The sequence below is a fragment of the Eschrichtius robustus genome, chromosome 3 (genome assembly GCF_028021215.1).
Source record: "Eschrichtius robustus isolate mEscRob2 chromosome 3, mEscRob2.pri, whole genome shotgun sequence".
Classification (NCBI taxonomy): Eukaryota; Metazoa; Chordata; class Mammalia; order Artiodactyla; family Eschrichtiidae; genus Eschrichtius; species Eschrichtius robustus.
Window position 1 is genome coordinate 24,198,532 of NC_090826.1, and position 22,304 is coordinate 24,220,835.

At 52.9% G+C, this 22,304-nt stretch overlaps 1 protein-coding gene across 1 annotated transcript in view; it reads left to right on the top strand.

The window, feature by feature from the left end:
- LOC137760541 (eukaryotic translation initiation factor 4E transporter-like) overlaps nt 1-22,304 on the top strand; it is a 197,549-nt gene that overhangs the window by 134,439 nt on the left and 40,806 nt on the right. The window contains 1 exon segment of the mRNA XM_068537522.1: nt 9,698-9,788. Within this exon segment, the coding sequence (XP_068393623.1) occupies nt 9,698-9,788 (91 nt within the window).

Consider the following 22,304-nt stretch of genomic DNA (forward strand, 5'->3'; position numbering starts at 1 on the left):
CCAGCTCTTTATATCAGAATAAAACCTTGCCAGATTCTTCTAAATTGCTGCAACGTTCCGGCATTGTGTTCACCATCAAATCGTTCCATGTGCTTAGGGTTGGGTGTTGGCTGGGAGCTCTTGTCTCTTCTGATGATTGTTTCTGACATGTTTTAGTTTGTTCAGCTTTCCTGTCCCTGCCGTGCACTGGGGTCCCAGGAGGCTGGGCAGATGCACTCTGTCCCCAGGCTTAGGATAAAAGGAAGGTGGGGCATCTTTGCAGGTGGGCACCTCCCCCTGCCACGGCTCCCAGCGCCCTCACTCCACCCTCCGGGACAGGGGCATCCAGGGCCCCCCTGCCCCCAGACCATGCCTGCAGCTTCCCCCCCACAAACCCCGACTCTCCAAGAAGACATGCTGCTCCCCAAGTACTCCTGACAGGCTCGTGGCTCCCAGGTCGGTCTTTTGCACAGGCTGTTGCCTCTCCAGGGAATACCATTCCACATCTTCTTCATGTGGAGAAATCCTGCTCATCCCCCAAGACCCAGGCACGAATAGAGGGTGGGGAGGAGCTAACAAATTTACCCTCCTGCCCTGTGCCTCAGCGAGTCCACTGCCACCCGGGCACTGATCACATAGTGGGCTTCATTAGCCCATTTTACAGATGGAGATGCTGAGGCTCTGAGACACTGAGTAACCTATTCAAAGTCACCCATTGGTCAGTGGCAGGGCTGGGATAACTCTGACCGGGTGGGCCGACCCACAGACCAGCGTTGCCCACCACCCCTGGCTCTGGGCATCCTCCCGACCCCGGGAAGGGGCATCACCCCTTCTTCCACACCCTCACAGGGCCTGTGAGCCTCCCCACTCCTCCTTCCTTCTCAGTTGTTCTCTTCACCTTGCTGTCTGCCTTGGTGAATGAATGTGGGTTGAATGTCCCCATGTCCTGGTGCCAGGTTCTGCCCTGGAGAAAGAGAGACCTCTCTAGCCTGAGGGGCAAGCTGGACCATGTGTTTTTCCAGGAAAAAGAGCTTCTTCAATGGTCTCTGGTCCACAGATTTTCACACTTAGCTCCTCGTGGGGGCAGGATGATGGGGCGGAGTGGGTGGGAGGCACAAAGTGTGGACAGAGGGGTGGGTGGGTCAAATGGGAGCAGATTTAGGCTCAACAGCAGCAGCCTGATGTGCCTAATCTTGGGACAGGTTCCCCTGTCAGGTGATGACAGGTTCCCCTGTCAGCTCCCCATCACTGCAAGAGTTCAAGTTATTACAGGACAGTGAAGAGAGGTCTTCCTCCTTTACCCAGGGGAGCTGGACTAAGGTCACTCCCTATGCTACAATTCTGACTGCAAGGTGTGTGTATTTCAATGCCAAGTTTATCACAATTGATTCTGTGATTCCAAGGGTCCAATAAGCTGTAGGTGAGGTTCCAGGTCTTCTCCAGAGATTACTTAATTCTGCAGCTCCCGGGCCTGTGAGTCCTCGAACACTCCTGTGATTCTAGAATTCTAGGATTCTGTGAAAGGGACCAGATGCTCAGGTTCTGTGATTCAAAGACTGTGTGAAAACGTTTGTGAGTCTGTGAGAGATGCTCTAATTCCAAGATCGCATGCATTGCAGATGCAATGAAAGGGGCTGACAGATCTGAAAATCCTGGGCTGGGAGAGAAGGAAGGTTCCACAACCCTCCCCTCCCTGTTTTCAGCATCTGCAGGGAGAGGACACTGGGAGCTCCTCTCAGCACTAACATGCGGGGTCCCAGGGAGCCCTCATCTCCACACTACCCCTCCTCACCTGGCTCGCCCCCCAGGCCCCAGATGCTAAGGGGGTGACACGGGTCCTGAAGCCCCAGGGACAGAGCCCATGTGACCAAACATTGATGGATGTGCCCCAGATGAGCCCTTTGCTGTTCTGTCCTTGTTTTCCTGTTGCATTCATTATGAGGAACAGCCTTTGCTGAGTGGAATTTTCTGGTGCATCTCCCGCGGTATAAGCAGCTTGGGGACAGGAAGCCAGGAGCCCACTTTCATTTCTGTTCTGTTTGTGTTTCCTGGTCCTCTCACCCTGCTCCACGGAGCTCTTCTCCTATGTTCACTGCTTAATTTGGGCGCTCTCATTGGGCTCTGAGCACCAGCTGTCCTGCCGGGTTCACTCTGGCTTCTCTGGAAGGAACTGGATCCCAGGGAGGGAGACATGGGAGACAGGTAGGGAGGGGCCGGAATTCTGGAGGCTGGGTCCACAGTCGGTCCTCCAGGACGTCCCAGGGCGGCCCCCTCCCACCCACCCCGACCTCAGCGGGCAGGTGGGTGTCCTGGGCAGCGCGGCAGAGAGGGAACCCGGAGCCCAGAGCCCGCAGTCTTAGCCCTGGGGATTGGGACAAGCCAATCCCCTCCCTGCATCTCAGGAGCCTTTCTGGAAATTTCCCCAGAGTTGGCCTGGCCTGAGCCCCCCAGGAGCTGGCAGAAGAGGCCTGACCTCACCCGGGGGAGGGGGCAGAGTCTGCCATGGCCGCAGACCCAGGCTCCCGGCTCAGGCATCCAAGCCTTTCCCAGGTTGAGGCTCAGGAGCTCCATCTCCAGGACCAGACGGCCGCTGCCCCCGCCTCCCAACCGTTAGATGCCGGTCTCACTTCTGGGACCTTGGCTTCCTTGTTCACTGCTGAGTTCCCACCACAGGGGCCTAACAGGGTGTTGATGTGGGGCGGAGGGAGAGCAGAAGCCCTGGGGGGGATTCTGTTTATCCAGGCCCTCCAGGAACAGCATACACATCCCACCTCCCCCTCCCCCTCCTCCTCCACCAGCCTCCGCACTCAGTGCAGGTGTCTCCTCCTCCAGGAAGCCCTCCCCTCCCCACCCACACCCTGTGCCCCATCAGTGTCTCTCCCCAAGGCTGCTCTCTCCCATCTCACCTGCCCATCAACATCTCCCCTCAATCACCCCACTTAGACTGTGAGCTCCTCTCAGAGGGACGAACCTCCGGGGTCCTGTACCCCCAGTATCAGGGAGTAACAGCTCATTAGTCCCAGTGAAATTTCATCAACCCTCCTGCCTCAATGGTACCATTGAGGGGGGGATGGTACCATGGTACCATGAGTGGGGTCATGTGATATATGTGGCAGCTACTCAGAAAGTGCTGGCTGAATAAATAAAGGTGCAGCAGATGGACAGAGGGAGGGAAGGACACCAGTAATCACGGATACGTAAACATGTGTGCTCCTGTGTGGGAAATGGGCAGCTGTGCTCGGTCTGTGCCCTGTACCGGGCGGGCAGGCGGTGTGGCTGAGAGACAGGCCCTCCGTCCCCCAAATCTGCTGCTGGTGGGAAGGTGTGCCCAGGTGTGCACAGAGTAGGGAGAGGGAGCCAGAAAGAAAACAGCGGTGGCCACTGATGGAGGCGCCCTGTCCAGGGACCGTGTGTATTCTTTCAACAAGCATTTGTCCACTGCATGCAGGGCACTGTTCTAGTACTTGGGGTACATCGGAAAACAAAACAAAGATCCCTGCTCTCATGCTAGAGGGGCTGACATTCCAGTGATGCAGACAATAAACAGTAAACATAATGCATAAAGAAACTATATAGATTGTTGGGGGTGGGAGAGTGGGGGCAGGGCTCAGTGGCCGGAGAAACCTCCTGAGAAGACGAGGTTTGAGCAAAGACTTGTCCTCTTGTTTCTTCATCCATGAGGAAACGGAGGCTCAGAGAGGGTAAATATGTGCCTGAGGCCACACAGCCTGAGAGGGAGGCAGGACTTGCGTCTGCTCTGCCACACTCTGAGGCCTCACAGGTATCACCTCGCGGGTCTTTGCACCAACACTGAGACAAGGACATTTTCATCCCCACTTGGCCATCAAAGGAAAGGAGCCAGGGGACCAGAGCCCCACGTGGACCCACAGAGCCAAACCCGGGTTTGCCAAATGAAAAGCCTCTTGCCGTCCATGAGCTGCCATTTGAAAGGAAGCCACACAGGCTCCAAGGGGGGGAGGGGGTCTCAGCCCCCCGGGAGCTGTCTGAGGCACGAGCCCTTCTCGGGACCTCTGCTCACCGTGGGTCCAGGCAGCAAGTGACACCCTCAGGAAACAGGCAGGGGCTGATGCCAGCGACAGCATGACTCACTGTGGGAGGATCAAGGCGGGGACCTTCTGAGGCCTGAGCCAGGCCCAATGTCTGGGCTCAGAGACAGCTGGCCTTTGATCCAGGGCCCAGACACTGGGCTGCCTCTGATGTGAGAAGAAGCCCTGTGAAGTCAGATCCCACCAGGGGACAGATCAGAACTGTGCAGCCTCATTACTGCTCTGGCCTATTTTCCACTTCCCCTCCCAAGGCCAAGGTGGCTGCCATAGTAACCACACAGACAGGCAGCTCCGGGGACACCGTTTTTTCACCTAACAGGGAAAAGGCATGTGGGCCATGCCGGACAAACAGGCCTGTGTTTGCGGCGCAGCCCTTCCACTTCCACGGCAAGTCCCTCCTGCTCTCTGACCCTCACTGGTCTCTTCTGTCAAATGGACCAAAATGGTGCCCGTGTCCCGAAGTTGTGAGGAATGCAGCACTTAGCATGGGAAGCACTTGGTGTGTCAGCTATCACGATTGTTGTGTTTCTTGGTACGTGCTGGTGCTGGAGTTTCGGGGACGGTCACGCTGACAAAGCACCTACTGTGTGCTGAGCACAGGTCACAGCACGTTCCACGGCAGCATCTCACTGAGCCTTTGGTAGAAGCAGCCAAGGAAGCAGGAAGTGCTAACCCCCCCTCAGAGGGACGGGGAGCCTCAGAGAAGGGGAGGGACTCGCCCTGCATCTCCTGTGCCAGGGGCCAGAGCAGGTCTCCCACCCAGGCCTGGGCAGAGGCAGGGTCTCCTTGAAATGCAGGTTCCAGGGCCCCCACTCATTTGAAGATCTGTCTGCCCAGGAAACAGCCCTCTCTGATCAGGCCTGCGCCCTCCTCCCAGTGCCAGGAACTGGAGGCCTCTCCTTCCTGGTCCTTGGAGCCCCTCCCCATGCCTGCCATTCCAGGCTCCCCTTCCTTCTTCAGAACACAGCACACAACAGTCCAAGACAGCCTTCATATTCATCTCACCCAGCCCATTTCACAGATGGGGAAACTGAGTCAAGTTCACTAGATGGCAGCAAAGACAGAGTAGAAATGGCAGAAACTTAGAGCCAACAGGCCTGGCTTCCAATTCCAGCTCCAACCCGAGCGCTCTGGGCAAATCCTACCTGTGTCTGAATCATCTTTAATACTTATAAAAAGTCCATCACCCACCCTCTCTGCACCTCACCAGTCCCTGTGCACATCTGCCTGCCTTAGTTCCTCTATCTATATAATGGGTCTGTAAAACAATACCTGTGAAGTTAGAAAATACACGTAAAGCCCCCAGCACATGGTGATCAAGAAACAGTAGCTCAATAGAGGACCATGGCTGCCCGGACCCAAACCCCCAGAGACTGCATCTCCGTGAACAGAGCGGCCCCTCCCCAGGCCAACATGCCTGATGCCAGTCAGGCTGAGCTTCCCAGCCACGAGGCAGCTCTCAACAGGGGGTGAAGCACATCAGCCGGTGGGACGTCCCTGAGCAGCTCCCGCCTCCTCCCGTATTAACTGTATTCATATCTGGAACAGATGGGGCAATTGGGTCTCTTTTTCCCCATTTTTCACAGAGCATCATGTAATTAAAGAGGAGAAAGGCTAAACAATCTTCTTACTGGGACTATAGACCTCCCCATCTTCCTTCCCTTGTAAATCCATTAATGAACTGTAATGGCGAAGACAAATCCCTTATTGAAACCTGGTAACCAATTCACTGTGGGACCAAGAGACTCCCACTCATCCAAGACCTGAGGATGGAAAGAAAAAATTTTAGTTAATTTAGTCCTGTTTATCTATACATAAATAAAAATAAAAAATATTGGATGCAGAGCAGTTTGCCATCTGCCAATAGACAGTGGCTGCCCTGAGGAGATGCTGATTTTCCTTTTTTCTGGGACTTGTTTATATCCTTCTGTTAATCAAACCTGGATCCGAGAGAACGTGGGAATTACATGGAGAGGCTGAATGGAATGAGGCCCTGGAGCAGACGTGGGGAGAATTGGGATGAGTTCGCAGCAGGAGTTTGGGTTTGAAAGACCTCAAGATGCCAGCCCCCTTCTTCCTCAGAGTCTGACAAGATGGTCCTTTTACACTCATCCCCTCTCAGGGAAGAATGTGGTCCTCAGGAGGGTGGCCGTGTAGGTGAGGCTGTGCCAGTCAGGGATCCAGTGTAGGCTGGGTTCCTAGAAGCAGAGTAGGATGGGGACCTGTGGGCAAGTGGCTTGCGGAGGGGGCTCTCAGGAGGGGGGCGAGGGAAACAGGGGAGGGAGGAGAGGAGCCGGGCAAGGCTGAGGGCTCAGCTCGAGTCTGGCCCCAGCCTGAGCCCACAGGGAGCCCTGGAGCGTGGTGCCCCCCCAGCAATGAGCCGGGCCTTTTGCAGCTGTGTCAGGTGGTCATTAGCTGCAGGTTGCCCCCAGTGGGAGTGTAACATTCTAAGCATTTCCAGCTAGTCGGCGGTCAGCTCCCTTCAGCAGAGGGCAATTCTCTGAAAAGAGTCCTGCTGTGAGCTGTTAGCAACCAGCACCGTAGCAGCTGGAGGACAGGTGTGTTGACCTAGCGAAGGGCATCTGGGTAGGGCCAAAATCCCACCACTCCCATCTCTGGCTCCACCCATGGTGGACAGCTGATGGCTCTGCTCACCCAGCATCTGGACCCGGCCTTGGTAACAGCCGTCTTTATTTTCCTTGGGGAAGCGCTGATCAGCCTTGCCAGTCTTGGGGTCCTGCAGAAGTCACTCCACTCCCAGACAGAGGGGTGGGCTGAGTCACAGGTCTGGCCAATCAGAATCTCAAATGCTCTTCCCACAGTGAGGGAGTCATGGAAGACCCAATCAGAGCCAAGGGGACCGAATTACGGGAATGTCCACACATTTGGAGTTGGCAGGGTGCCAGCGTGGAGTTGTAGGGCCATCTCGAGGAGAGGACCTGCCTGGGACTGAGGCCGTCGTGATGGAGACCAGAATCAACAGTGGAGAGAGATGGAGGCCTGACAATATCGCTGAGCCCGGCCCCCTCCCCCAGCACCTGCAGTTACCAGATCCCATCAACTCCTTTCTTGAGCTGAAGCTGGTTTGTGCGGGGTTTCTGTCACTAGCAACCAAGACCCCTAACTCTTGGTTAGGGTCTTCTGACCCTAACGTGGGTCTTCTGACCCACGGTGCCTGCAGTCCAATCTCCTGTGCCATTTCTCATGCCAGCTGCCATCTTACACTCTCCTCGGTGTCATAGGATTCCTGGGGCAGGACATCCCCCTCCTTCCCCTCCACACCCTCGGATGGCTGAGTCCCAGGCATATGCACCCCCCCACCCCCATGTTCGCTGCTTTCATGGAAAATCCTGAGGCTTGGCCCCCTAGACCCCCAACCCTGCACAGCTCAGGCCAGTCTGGGGACACAATACCAGGTCTAGGGGTTTCCCTGGTGGCGCAGTGGTTGGGAGTCTGCCTGCCAATGCAGGGGACACGGGTTCGAGCCCTGGTCTGGGAAGATCCCACATGCCGCGGAGCAACTGGGCCCGTGAGCCACAACTGCTGAGCCTGCGCGTCTGGAGCCTGTGCTCCGCAACAAGAGAGGCCGCAATAGTGAGAGGCCCGCACGCACCGCGATGAAGAGTGGCCCCCGCTCGCCACAACTAGAGAAAGCCCTCGCACAGAAACGAAGACCCAACACAGCCAAAAATAAAATTAATTAATTAATTAATTAATTAATTAATTTTTTAAAAAAATACCAGTTCTAGCCTCTGAAGGCCTCCCCCAGCCTTTGCCCCAAGGGCTTCTCCCTGACACTGGGCTCTGATCGGTTCCTCCTTCCCGTCCCTCTTGCCTCCACCACACCCTCCCCGCCCTCCCCTGATCCCAGGCTTCAGTGCCTGCCTGGCCCCCGACCAGCCCCTTCTGTAGGGTCCCATCTTATCCTTCTGCCCTCAGGACTGGCCTAGACGCGCTGGAAGCTGAATGTTGCCCCATGCCCAGGGTGTCTACCAATCCCTGAGCCTGCTTGCCCCCTGGAGGAGGGTGGGGGAAGAGAGGCACTGCTAGGAGCCCAGGGCTTGGCATTCATGGTCCCAGGCACAGGCCCGCTGCACTTGTCAGGAAAGGCCTGGCACACGGTCAACTCAGGAATCAGACTCCTCCACTTTTCAAGGCTAGCTGATGCCGCAGGCATGTTGTTCCACACTCAGAAGGGGATTCCCACTTCCATGGCCACCTTTCTGCTGGGGGCTCCTGCAGGAAGGGCAGCAGGGGCCCATCTCCTCCTCTTATTGAGCACTGCGGACTGGAGGGGATTCTGTGGGCGAGCTAGTCTGCCTCCCTCCTCCCCCCACTCCGTCCCCTCTCCCTCCAAGGCTGTTGCAGCGCATTAAATGGTGAAGCAGCCTCATTACTGAAGCCTCTGGCTCATTAGCAGGCAGCTGGAGGGGCTGGGAGACCACCGAGGAGAGACCAGAGGGGAGGGGGAGGGGGAGCGGCAGAGCCCGGGCAGTAATACCCATCTGCACTGTACCTTCTGCTGGGTTCCGTGTATTCTGATCAGTACACAGACGTCCTGGGCTTTTTTTAAATCACTGACAATCCCATTTGATCTTCACCACCTGTGTCCCTGTGCTATTATTACAATGAACCCCATTTCAGGCTGGGCTGGAGACACAGAGAGGGGAAATTACTTCCTCAAGGTCAGACAGCTGCAGGTGGCAAACCCGGCCCCAATACCAGCAGCCCACATGGATGGAGCTCCTCCTGTGTGCCAGGCTGTTACCTGCAGTACAGGCGGGATGCTTACAACCCTACCAGATTGGCAGCATTATTATCCCATTTTACAGACAAAGAAACTGAGGCACAGAGAGGTCAAGGTACTTGCCCAAAGTCACACAGCTCCATCTTTCTTACCCTCAGACCCCACTCCTTCCACACTGAGATGGAATTGGGGACCTCTAGGCAAAAGTCCGAGCCTTACAGGAGTGTATCCATGGCCCCGCAGAAGCTTATCTCCCCCTCCCCTCACCCCAAGAGCTGTGGGGTCAGTGTGGGGCTGAGGGTAGGTTTGATGGTGTGGTGGAGACAGGTTTCTGGCCACGAGGAACAGGCCAGTGAGATCAAGGCCCAGCTCAGTCTGACTTCTAGCCTTGGATCTGCCACTTCTTTGCTGGGTGACCTGGGAAAACCACTTCCCCTCTCTGGGTCCTCATTTTAAAGGTTTCTAGAACTTGGGGGACTGCACAGATGCCCTCTGAGTCCGCCTTTCTGCCATGGCTCTGACTGTGCTCATGGTGGGGGAGGAGCAGGGGCAGGCCTCTCCTCCTCTCCTGTCCCTGGGTGGACACACCTTCGTGCATGATCCTTCCTCCCATCTCCAAAGCCCTTCTCCAGCCTCATTCTAGCTGGAGAGGAACTGAATTGGGAGCTCACTGAGCACCTGCTATACGCTGGGCACCGAGGACACCTCAACCCCATTTGATGCTCCTACCCCCTGGTGAGGGAGGGATTAATATCATCCCCATTTCACAGATGAGGAAGCTGAGGTTCAGAGAGGCTGAGTGGTCTGAGTGTCCCAGCTAGGAAATAACAAGGCTGGAATTTGAACCCAAGCATCTGCCTCCAAAGCCCGGTTTCCCTTGCCCTGGGTCACCTTTCCCTTGCAGTGCCTGGTGGAATTGAGGCCCAGTCCCTGACCTTCATTTTGCTGGTGGACATGATCTTCCTCAAGTGGGAGGAGCCCCAGGAACCCAACAGGCAAGTCGCTCAGGATAGTTGTGTGTGTACGGGGAAGGGGAGGGCAAGATGTGTGAGCATGTATGTGCCAGCCTGGGCACGCCCACACCGTGATCCCAGGGGACATTAAAGGGTCTTATCACCCCTCTGGGTCACGGCAAAGGCCATTTGTTGAGGGCCCCTGTGGCCCGGCATCATGCCTGGACTTCACAAGCGTGAAGTCATTTGACTCTCTTGGAGCCTTCTGGAGGGGCCGTAATTACCCTTATCTTCCACCTCAGGAAACTGGGACCTGGAGAGGTGACTTGTTCACAGCACATAGCTAGTACCGGCAGGGGCTGAGATCCTCCACGGGGCCCCCTGGTGCATGCACAGGTCAGGGGTGACAGCCCTTGTGTATAGGCAGGGGGAGGGAGCCCAGGTGACCCCCCAGGAAGGAAGCATGTTGCCCTGGTACCCTCGACAGTCCCTGGCTCCGTCACACCTTTCCCTCCACCTCTCTGAGCCTCAGTTTCCTTACCTGCAGAATGGGATCATCCTGCCTACCTCACAGGGTGGCTGTGAGAGTGCAGGTTACCCAGATCAAGATACATTCTCTTCACAGCATTTGAATGTAACTGACAGATGAAGTTACTATGAGAGGGAGGTTTCCCCGTGTTGAAGGAAGGAAGATACCCAAGGGGGATTGTTGGAAATGACCAGGGGCCGGCGTGGAGGCCATTCAGATGGCCCGCCTGCTCTGCCCACGTGGACGATGTCGTCCTCCTGCGTGGAGGTCAGGAGCGCTGGCTTTGTGGTCAGAGTCTCAGGTTCAGACCTGGCTCTGCTGAGCCACCCCAGGCAAGTCACTCAACCTCCCTGAGCCTCTGTGTCCTCTTGCCCCCGAGGTAGCCCCTAGTGTCTTGAGCCACTCCTGCTGGGTGGGACCTCCTGACATGAGAACGCAGTCCGCGTCCAGGAAGGTCTTCACCCGGGTCCCGCTCTGGGTCCACAGCTCTGTGCGTGTTGGGGGCGGGGGGGGCAGACACATGGCAGCTCTCCGCACGGTGCACACGGCTCCCAGGGTGCCACTAGCCCTTCTCCAGCTGGTGACCCCAGCTCCTCAGACCCACCGTTTCCTGGGCACCTTCCCTGGGCTCAGTTCTTCACACAGAATTCACACAACAACCCTGAGAAGAGGCACTGTGATCACCCCATTTTATTGATGAGGAAACTGAGGCTCAGGAAATTTAAGGGACTCATCAGAGGCCACAGGACAGGCAGAGCTGGGGTTACAACCCAGGCCCCCGTCTGACTCCACAGTCTGTCCATGCTGCTCTGTTTCCTGCCTCTGTGATCGCTGACCCTGCAAGCCTTCCAGAACATTCCCCTTACCTGTGCTTGTCCCCTCCTTACACAGCAGACTCAGGTGGCCCCGGGCCAGCCCAGAGGACGGTGGTCTCTCGCCTCCTCCCTGGACCCTCTTCTTGCATCGAAGTCACCCACCGTCACACTGGCTTTTCCAGCAACCACACCCCCGTCAACTCACGTGGAGCCTCCAGCTCGGCTTTTCCAGGAGCTGCTGACAAGGCAGCTCGCCCTCCCTCTCTACTTTGCAGCTAATTTTGAACGAAAATGCAGAACTTTTCCAAGTGTCCATGTTATGTGGCCTCTGCTTGATCTCACCCTGAGATCGGCTGGAGGCCTCAGTGCGAGGTGTCCCTCCTGGCTGTGTCTGTGGATCTGGTTGGTTGGTGTTTCAGGTTCCTCTTCCAAGTGGACCAGGAGGCCTGGGTGGGAACAGAGCCCTGGGGTACACCGCTGCAGACCTTCTAGGCCAGTATCCGCTCGCGATGGGTCCTCCTTGGGCACCATTGTTCAGCCAGTTGGACGGGCTGTCCTCAGTCCGTGGCCCTCTGTCTGTCTTTCCTGTGGTTTGCTGGTGTCTGACCTGTCTTTCCCTCCCTCTGTCTCCTTCCCTCTCTCTCTCTCTTTCCTTGTCATTGTCCTTTTACTCTCCTCCTCCTTCTCTGTCAATCCTCTTGCCCCTCCTCACCTCCCTTCCTCCTCCACCTTCTTTCTTATGTTGATGGTCAAGGTCATAGCCAAGAAGGCTTCTCACCTGCACCCAGAGGGGTTTTTGGCTCTGCCCTGGCCACAGTGAGGGTGATGCCCAGAGGCTGAGGGTGGGCTGGGAGTAGAAGGGAGTACTGCTGTAGGAACAGAGGAAATCAGAGCAGCCTCCTGCTGTGTGACAGGGAGGGAGGGGATCAGGGGCTGAGAGGGACTGATCTGGAGTCACACGAACCTGTGCTTGCCTCTCAGATTCCCTTAGCTGTGTGACCTGGGGCAAGTCATTTACTCTCTCTGGGTGTCTGCTTTCTCATCTGTAAAATGGGGTAGAAATCATAGGGCTGCTGTGAAAACTCAATGAGACCGTGCATGCAAAGCCCTTGGTGCCAAGCCTGACCCCAGGAAGAGCGTGGGCAAGCCTAGTTGGCATCATTTGTATGTATTGGGCCCTGTGTCAGGAGCTTTTCATATATTACTTCATTAAATCTTGGGTTTTTTTATGATGTAATTTTCTATACGTACAACAGAATCTGTATTACACATCTTTCTATCTACCTGTCCATCTATGTATGTATGTTATGAACCATCAGTGCATGGTAAACTCCAGCGAACCACAGTTCGAGATTTAAAACGTTACCAAGAGCGTGGCCGTTCCCGTATTCCCTCACCTCTGCATCTCCCACACTTCGTAAGAGGTCACCACTGTCCTGCATTTTTGTTTTTCATTTCTATGCTTTCAGCTTCTATGCTGTAAAAATACAGACGATTTTTATGACTTTGGGTAGAAAAGGAGACATTTACCAAAATACGAAATGTGCCAAGCATAAAGGAAATGAAAGATACATTTGATTCAATTTAAATAGTTTCTGTTCATCCAATGTCACTATCAATAAACTGGAAAAATAAGCCACAGCATAGGACCAGACATTATAACACATAAGCAGTCCATGATTCTAGCCTAAATATATAAAGACTTCCTAAAAAGACTAAGAAAGCAATTTTAAAAATCCAATAGAAAATTAGGTAAAAAATATAAATAGGCATTTCAAGAAGAAACCTGAAGAGCTAATAATCATTTGAAAATATGTGCCATCTCATTAGCAATCGGAGAAATGCAAATTGTAGAACATTGAGGATTCCCATCTCACACCTGCTAGTCGGGCAGAACTGAAGTTGCTGTCTAGATAGAGAGCAATGGGAACTCTCCAGACCACTGCTGGGAGCAGAAACAACACAGGCTCTTTGAAAATCAATTTGGTGCCGTCTTGTAAAGTGGAACATGCACGCACCTTCTAATTCAGCGTTTCTACCCAGAGAACATGCCCCAGAGAATCTCCTGTACATGTGCGCTGGGGACTTGAACAAGAGTGCTCACGGCAGCTGCGTTTGTAATAACAAAACCCTAGAAACAACCCAATCGATATTTTTGACTAAGTGAAGGAATCTTTCCAGCCCTTCCAACTCCAAGGCAGCTATGTCTGAGACCCTGCACCATGCTTCATGACAAGTGAGGGGCGCTGAACCGGCTCCCCCTCCTAGGCAATCAACGGGCTCCCTGCAGACTTGATCACTCAGAACGGCCCCCAGCTGGCCCCTCACTGAGGCATTCAGTGCAGTCTGAGAATCAGGGGGGCCTCCTGGCCCCTGTACCAACAGGACCCACGTGGCTGGGATCAGGTATCAAGGACCCCAAGAAGGGGCAGGGCTGCCCCAGGGGCTTCTCCATCTGCTGGCCCATTCCCACTGAGGGTTAGGGAGCCCCAACATGACTCTCCCCAGCTTAGAGACTCAAAGGACCCTTAGAGAGCCTCCTCTTCAGCCGCCCAGTCTGCAGATGGGCACACTGAGGCTGCAGGTAGGCTGGGAGGGAGGTCACAGATCTCCTAAGTTTCAGTCCAGTGGTTTTCCCAGCACCCCATGCCACCCCTCCAGGACCCCCGACTCCCTCAGCAGACCCAGATGTCCCCAGGCGAGAATGCACCCCCAAGGCCACTCCCACACACTCATACATCCTCCCTGTCTCTCTCTCTCTCCCTCCCTCCCTCCCTCTCTCGTCTCTCTCTCTCCTCTCTCTCTCTCTCACACACACACACACCCCCACCACCACCTGACTGAATTTCGGGCCCCTTTCACCTCTGCAGTACCTCCTCTCCTTCCTCTTCAGCTCCTGGCGCTGCTCCTCCCTCCCCCCACCTCCAGCTCATGTCAGGAAACCCCTGGCAAACAGCAGCTGGAGTTCTTCATCTTTGAGGGACCACCTTGTTCCTCCACCTGCACCTCCAAAGAGCCAGGCCAACCCCTACTCTGCTTGCAACAGAGGAAAGGAGGTAGAGCCTCCTGGGCTGGGGGCAGTGGGAGGAGCTTCTAAATGACTCCTCAGCCCTCAGACCATGGCCAGATTGGGGCCAGGTCCTGGGCAAGCTCCAGTTCATTCACCCCAAGACAAGCTCCTCTGGCTCCAGGCATCAGATCTCAAGTCCCAGGGCCCTCTCTTCATTCTGGTCTCACCAGGCAAAATCCTGAATCACTCATCCTATCTCAGGCTCTACTGGGCCTGTTCCTGGAGACAGCCCTGCCTGAACTCCACCACCTAGACCCCAACTCAAGCCAAGGGTAATACCTAAGAGGGAGCATTGGCTCTGATGATACTAGGGGACAGATCACCCCACAGGCCAAGTCAGGGAGGACACCCAGCAGAGTCCCCAGGCCTTCCCAGATGCACATACTCTGGCAGGGGGCTTTATCCTGAGACCTCTGAGGACCACAGAGCTGCCTCTCACCCCCTGGGGACCTGGATCTCGGTTGAGCTCTTTGTGGGGCAACATGGGAGGCTCAGGCTTTGGTGTCAGACAGACAGGTCCCCACCAGCTGCGAGACCCTGGGCAAGTCAGCTGCCCTCTCATTTGCCATCTGTAAAATGGGGACGATTATGTTAGGATCAGATGAGGTGGTGATTAAGTGCCTGTGTGATGCCAGGTGTGCTGAAAGAGCTCTGTTTACAAACACAAGGCAGAAAGGCGACACACCTCCTGCTGGGGATGATCCTCCAGCGGCCAGAGCCCAGCGCTTCTCGCCACAGCCTTCCTCAGGGGGTGGAGCCGGAGGCGGCGTGGCTGGCTGGCAGGGGCTCCTGGCTCTGTCACAGACTTGCTGTGTGACCCTGGGTACGACACTTCCTGCTTCGGAGAGTCAGTTTGCACATCTGAAATTGGTTTGGTGGGGCTCTTCCTGTTCCATGATGTTCTGATTCTATTCACACTGGCTGACTCTCTGCCTCGTGTCTCCTTTGGCCAGAGGATACGACAAGTCCTAAAGTATCTCATGAGCCTACATCACTTAATCTGAATTAAAAATTTATTCAACTGTCTGAACCCACAGGCCAGGCCACAGGCTATTCCTCCCCCATCTGGCTGACCTCTAAGGCTCACGCATGCGTCACAGACACGGGCCAGGCAAGAGTGCGGAGGGTCTGGTCAGATCTGCCCCCATATAGGAAACCGCCGAGTGTGCAGGTCATCCTGGCAGCGCTGAGTGAGTCCTGGGCCCGTGTCCTGGGTGGGTTGGGCAGGGTGATGGGGGCCGCGACCTCTGCAGAGAAGCTGCCGGAAACTGGAAAGAGGGGGAGGGCTGCCCAGCACTTGTTCCACCGAGTCAACGTGTCCTTCCTGCTCAGGGAGCAAATGCCTGTTCCAGCTCCGCAGAGTTCAGTGTGACCAGGCCTGGGGCTGCCTGTCTGCTAGTCAGCACCAGCCGGGCCCCAGAGCCGCCACCTCTCTGTAAAGAAGGTGGGCACCCCTGGGGCTCCGTGCACACATGTGCACCTGGGCATGTCCCTGCTGCCTCCTCTGCTCTCTGGCCTCCCCGCCCAGGCTGCCCCATCAGGGACGTGCTCCCAGGTGGGACCCTCACTGGGAGGGGGGCGGGAGGGGGCAGCTGACAGCGACGGAGCCTCTAGCAGGGCTGGCAAGCTGAAGTCGTAAAGTTATGCTCCCGACAACCCTCTGACAGGGAAATGATGACACCGAGGGGGAAAGGGGAGGCTCAGAGAGGGTGAGAAGTTTGCCTCTGTCACAGAGCCAGAGGTAGCAGAGCCAGGATTCAAACCCAAGTCTACTCCTACCCACTGCTCCACACAGCAGCGTGGCCTCAAGGCCACCCGGACCTCACCTGTGACATCACCTGCCTTGCAGATGGTGAGTGTGCCAGCCCCTCCACAGCGCATCCACACGCACGGTCTCCTTTATTGCCTGCAGCATCAGGAGTCTCAGAGAGGAGAGGAGACTCACCCTAAGTCATCAGCTGGCTGTAAACAGCAGAGCTGGGATTTGGCCCAGGTCCGGGTGACATAGGCTGGGATGATGGGGGTTCATCCTCAGCCAGCCCTGCCACTCCCTGCTCTGTCAACCCCCCAGGTCCTCCCGTTGACACCACCACTTCCCACCAGCCCACGACCCTGGTGAGTCCTCTGTGTTGGGCTCTCTTCAGCCCTGGGAGAGGGTCTACTGAATGTCAGCTACAGCTCCTGCCACTAGGGGAAACTGTAGTCGGGGCAGGTGCAGGGCAGGGGGGGACCCTCAGCATTATAAGTGTGAGCTTTGCTTCAGATTTCAGATGACAGGGTCTTGGAGGAAGAGAAAGCACTTTGGATGGCAGAACCAGGGTAGGAAGAAAGTCCCCACAGGCTAGAGCCACTGAGGGAGACTCACAGGGAGGGATTCCATATGTAAATGTGAGTTTAGCATGCAGTGCGAAGCTCTGAGCCGAGATGAGAAAAACAAATCAATGGTTCAGGTACAGAAGAGAGAGACAGGCTTTGATGGGAGCTGACAGGGAGCTCAGTGTGAACCCACGAGATGATGTGTCTCTTACGTCACCGGTCCCTTCACTCCTCCCCCACCCCCCGTCCAGTCTGGTCCCAACCAAGGCTCTTCTGATGAGATGGAGGGTCCCCAAACCTGGCTAGCTTAATAAGAGCAACAGTAATAATATTGGTAACAATGAAAACAATTTTATCAAGAGATAAAATTATCTTTGCTTCTGAACATTTACTGAATGATTACTCTGCACTGTGTACTCACATTATCTGTATCTTCACAAGAAGCTTGCAAGGTTGGTATGATTGGTACCATTTTACACAAGAGGAAATTGAAGCTTAGAAAAGCTAAATAATACAGAACTAAATGGCAGAGCTGAGATTTGAACTTCAATCTTTCTGATTCCAAAACAAACACTCTTCTGTGCACATCTTCTGTCTTTTAGACCATGTTAATAGAGGTATGGAGTCTAGCAAAAGGGAGGTGAGAGTCCTGTTCAGCTGGGAGGCTCAGACTCTTCTGCCATTCTGAGGAACAAATGTAGAAGGTCATGGATAAGCTGAACTTTGTCTAAAAGAAGGGCCTCCAGTCTGAAAAGGGCATGGGAACCAGGTCACATGGATTCATTCATTCATTTAATAGTTTAATAAGTATCCTATTATGTTCTGGGCCCTCTTCTAGACCCTGGAGATAGAGGGGTGAAGAAAATTGACAATATCCTTGCTTTCATGGAATTTGTATTCCAGTAGGGAAGACAGATATTAAATAAGTATGTATCAAGCAGTGATACATTGTATGAAGAAAAATAGTGAATGGAAAGGGACTAGGGATGAGAAGGCTGTATTAGAGAGGGAGATCAGGGAAGGCTTCTTGGAGGAGGTGGCAGCTGAGCAAAGACTTGAATAAATTGAAGGAGTGAAGCTTGCTGATAACTGTCAAAAGAATGCTCTCCTGAAGCAGGAATGAGCATGATGTGCTCAAGGAACAGCAGAGAGGCCAGTGTGGCTGGAACAGAGCAGCAGTGGGTAGGAGATGAGGTGTGAGGAATCAGCAGGAGGAAGATCATTTAGGGTCTATAGACCACGGGAGACTTTGGATTTTATTTTTAATGTTGTGGGAATTAATTGCAGAGTTTTAAATATGAGAGTGGCATGATCTGATTATCCTAAAAGATCACTTGGCTTCTGGGTAGAGGAGAGGAATAGGGAGCAAGAGTGGAAGCAGGGAGACCATGGAGGAGGGCTTGTACAAGCTCAGGTGGACCAGGGAGCCAGAGAAGTGTGTAAAGGGTGTCCTCACTGAGGAGTTATTGGAGGAATCAGGTGCTTATTCTAAAAAAGAAGAGGTGAAAGTAAGGATGAAAGCTGTCCTCAAACATCGGAAGGACTGTCACATGAATCAGAGGTCAGACCCTTTCTGCATAGCTCAGAAGGTCAGAGCCAGGACCAATGGTTAAAGCCACAGGAAAGCTGATTTCCCTTTGATAAGGGATGCTGACTCAAGATGGAACATCCTTCCTGGTGGGGACAGTGACCTCTTTACCACTGAAGGTACATAGCAGAGGTCAGCTCTCAGGGCTGCAAGGTACAGGGGACAGAGATTAGCCTTTGTGATCAGATAGACCTGGATCCAAATGCTCTCTCCTCTGCTTATTATCTGTGTTGTCTTGGGCACTTCACCTTTCTGAGCTTGATTTCTTCATCTCTAAATTCCTACCTAATTGGATTATCATGAAAATTTGGTGCAATCAGGTACATAAAGCACCCAGTATCTTGCCTGGCACAAAAAATGTACTCAATAAATGTCAGTGATAATGATGATGGTGATGATAGTGATGATGATGATGATGATGATGATGATGATGATGACGATAGTGATGATGATGAGATAGTGGTAATGATGGGGACAGTGATGATGGGTCTGGTGATGACGATTGTTTTGGTGATAAAGATGATAAGATGTTATCAATGATGATGGTACTATTGTGCAAGTTGGTGATGGTTGTTGAAAAAGGAATTTAACCATCAAGGAAGGGGATGGACTAGAGACCACTAAGGTATCTTCCAATTCTAAAATGTGATGAGAAAAAGCCCTATAAGGTGGCTATGACTGTCAGGCAGGGCAATGTCTGTCTGTTGACATCATCACACTCTTTACTGACTTCCTCCCCGGGAATTCATTAGCCCAGAAGGAGCAATAGAAACACCATCAGGCTCAGATTCTGAGCCAGGAAGCCCTGACCCAATTTGTGCTTGACCTTGTGCCTCCCACATTCTGGGCAGCTCTGGGAACCAGAGAGGAGGCTGAAGGTAAGTGGGGGTGGGGAGTATATGGGTAGGGGCAAAGACTCTCTCCTCTGCTCACATTTCCTACTCATCCACATTATAATCATCCAGCCCAGGTTATGGTCAGAGATCCTTGGAGTCATGAAAAACCTTAGACACTCTGGTCTGACCACGTTTCCCCATTAACAGACGAGAAACAGCCCAGGATGACTTTCTTAAGGTCACAAGAAAAGTCCAGGTCTCCCGACTTCCAGTTTCACTCTCAACTTCACCATACTTTATTAGCTCAATGTTCTCATAAGTAATCAACACCAACCCTCTTGGCCCCATTGTCCTAACAACAAAACCCCTTCTTGCTACGTGAGGCTGATGAACATTTGCAGGTACATAGTCCCGTAACCAAGACCAGCTTGATCCCACTAAGTATTATTTTATAAGTATTACTTCTATTTACAGATTTCACTGCTCAGTTCATCTTAGCCCAGGCTTATTGTGCCTTGTTCCAAGAGAAACTGCTATTTTCTTAACAATTTCATTGAGATCTCTATGGATTAGCTAGAGTTTTGCCATATCTCTGCCATCCTTGACTGTCCCCAGTGTATTTTTTAGGAATTCAGCTGCCAGTAACAAGGATCTGAACAACAGTGGCTTAAACAAATTGAAAATTATTACTTTTCCCTTGTTTAAGAGAATTTGGGGCATAGGAATTCCCAGTATGCTTTGTTAGCTCGTCATATTTTGTCAGTGTCCCTGTCTCCTTCATTGTCTTCTTTGTCTTTCCTTTACCAGTGCATGACCTCATATCTAAATATTGCCTATTGGCTATATGATGGCTGCTGAAGCTCCAGAAATTACTGTAGCATTCCAGATAGGAAGACTAAGGAAGGGAGAGGACAAAGGAGCCAAAAGCGTATCTCCAACTGCTAAGCTCCCATCAAACAGCTTTCCTAGAAATCACACTTAACACTTCTATTCATATTCCACTGGCCATCCCAATGAAAGAGGAGGGGTGGGAACTAGTAAATATAGCTTTTAAGCAGGAGACCTATCCATTCCCAGCAGCACTGGTATTCTGTTACTAAAGAAGAGGAAACAGGGTTTTGAGTGACAACCTAAAGCCTAGGTCCCACGCAGCAGCTAGAGGATTTAAATAAGGACCTAGAGATGCAGAGATTAGAACCCTAGCCCCAGAGCTGAATCCAGGAAGTCTCCTTGTGGGAAAGGGAGCTGTAAAGATCCTTGTATGACTACCTCCATTCTAAAACAAATTAAAAGTAATATTTTAGCAATAGAGGCTCATGGCCGAAATTTTTCAAACATAAAAAAATTAAGAAAATCAAAATCTTTTAAAATCCCCCATGCAGAGATAACATCTGTTGGTATTTTTGCATACGTCCTTCTGGGTATTATTTTTCCTTTGCCTATATTAGCAAAATTAGGAATTTACTTTATGTCCAGTTTTATATGCAGCTTTTATTTCCTGCCTTTATTTTTATAAGCATTTTCCCAGCATGAACTATTTTTTGAAGGTCTCATTTTTAACGGCCAGTCCAGTACAGTCCAGTACATGGGCTATTCTGTAACTGACGTAGTTAATTCCCCATTGGGAGGCAGTTAGATGGTTTCCAGCTAAATTTGGCTGTTATAAATGATGCTGGGATGACTGGCCTGCAGATAGATCTTTGTCTCCATCTCTGATTATTTCGTTATGACAGATTTATGGTCTCACCAGGTCAAAGGGTATGGAATTTTTTAAGGCTTTGGATACATGTTATGAAGTTGCCTTCATGGAAAGCTGGCCTGGGTTCCACTCCCTACAAGGGGTCTGAACATATCCTCAGATGGGTTTCTGAGGCCTCCTGCCCCCCCTTCTTCAACATTGTATCTCTGATTCTCCTGCCTCAGCTTTCTCTCTCTGTCTCCCTGGGAAAATAACGGGAAAAGTTCATATTCAAAAATATCTAATGATGTGTTTATCTTTAAGTACTTTAAAAAGTCAACATAATTATTCTAGTCCCATTAAGTTTAATTTGCTGCAAATTATGCATTTAGCATGCAGTTGGGGTTGCTTTGCTGGTTGGAGCTGAGATGGAGTTTGGCGGTTAACAGTTAACCGAGAGGAGCCAGTGATAACAGCACAGCTGGGTAAGCAACATCAGGTCTGTCCTTAGGAAGGTGTTATTCCCAGGTGGGAACCTCAGTGCCCTGGAGCTCTGGAATTGCACCGATGCTCCAGCCAGGAGTCCCACGGGACTAGGAGAGGGAGGGAGGGAGGGGGAGAGGGAGGGAGGAGGGCAGTGGCTGTCTGGCTCACTGGATACACCAGGATTCAATTCCTGGGGTGTCTGTGGAGTTGAAAGTCTCCCTGTTGGCTGCTTTGCAGGTGCGCTTGGGACATGAGTCACACCAGATCCAATCCTTGAAGCAGGAGTAAGGATTTTGGTTCTTTTCTCAAAAGCCAAGAGGGGCAGTTGAAGGGATTTAGGCACGAGTTACCTGTTGGGAGGCCCTCCAACTGCCTTAGGGGATGGATGGGAGGGACATGACTGATAGCTGAGAAATGGGGGGAGGCTAAGGTAGTCCCCCAGGTGAGGGATGATGGCTGTGGCACAAGGTCTGGATATCCTGCCCCGTGTCCCCTGGGCCAGCTCTGGGCTCACCTGCACCTGTAGTGGGCGGTTCCCAGCACGATGACCGTTCCCCCGTCAGGCCCTGCTTCCCTCTGCTTCTCCACCTGGGGGTTCTCCAGTGTCCTGGGGGTTTGACCAACCATGGCAAGGGCAGCCTGGAAGTGCCAGGGGATTAATACCCCAGGGGAAACTCTCAACCAGGGAGAGATGGAAGTGAGTAGGTAAATACCCAGCTTCCCTCTGAGGGACAAGTCTGAGGCACATCCTAACACTTTCTCAGAGAGTCTCCAGCAGGGCTGAGCCCACAGTATGACCTGCTCTCTGATTCAGCCTTTAGGGCTTTCCTCCCTCCCGCCCCTGTCCCCTCCTCACTGTGCCTCCTGGGATCACCTCCCACATAAACCAGCTGCTGTTTTGGAGGAACCCAAACTCAGCACTGATCCCTCGAGAGCAGCAGCAGTGGGATGGATAGAATGGAGGATCTGAGAGATATTCGGGAAGAGCAGGGCTGTGATGGGCAAAGGAGGGTGAGGAGGAGACAGCGGTAGACGGATGGGTCAGCAAGTAAATGGTGCCCCTTTCCCTAATTTGTATGTATGTGTACAGAAATTTTGCATACATCCAACTAACCAACATCCTATGAAGACATCTCATTTCCACTACCTCAATAATATCGCTTGTGCTCCATTACAATCAGTCTCCACCCCAGCCCCTTTCTGCCATGGAGATTAATTTTGCATGCTCTACAATTTCATA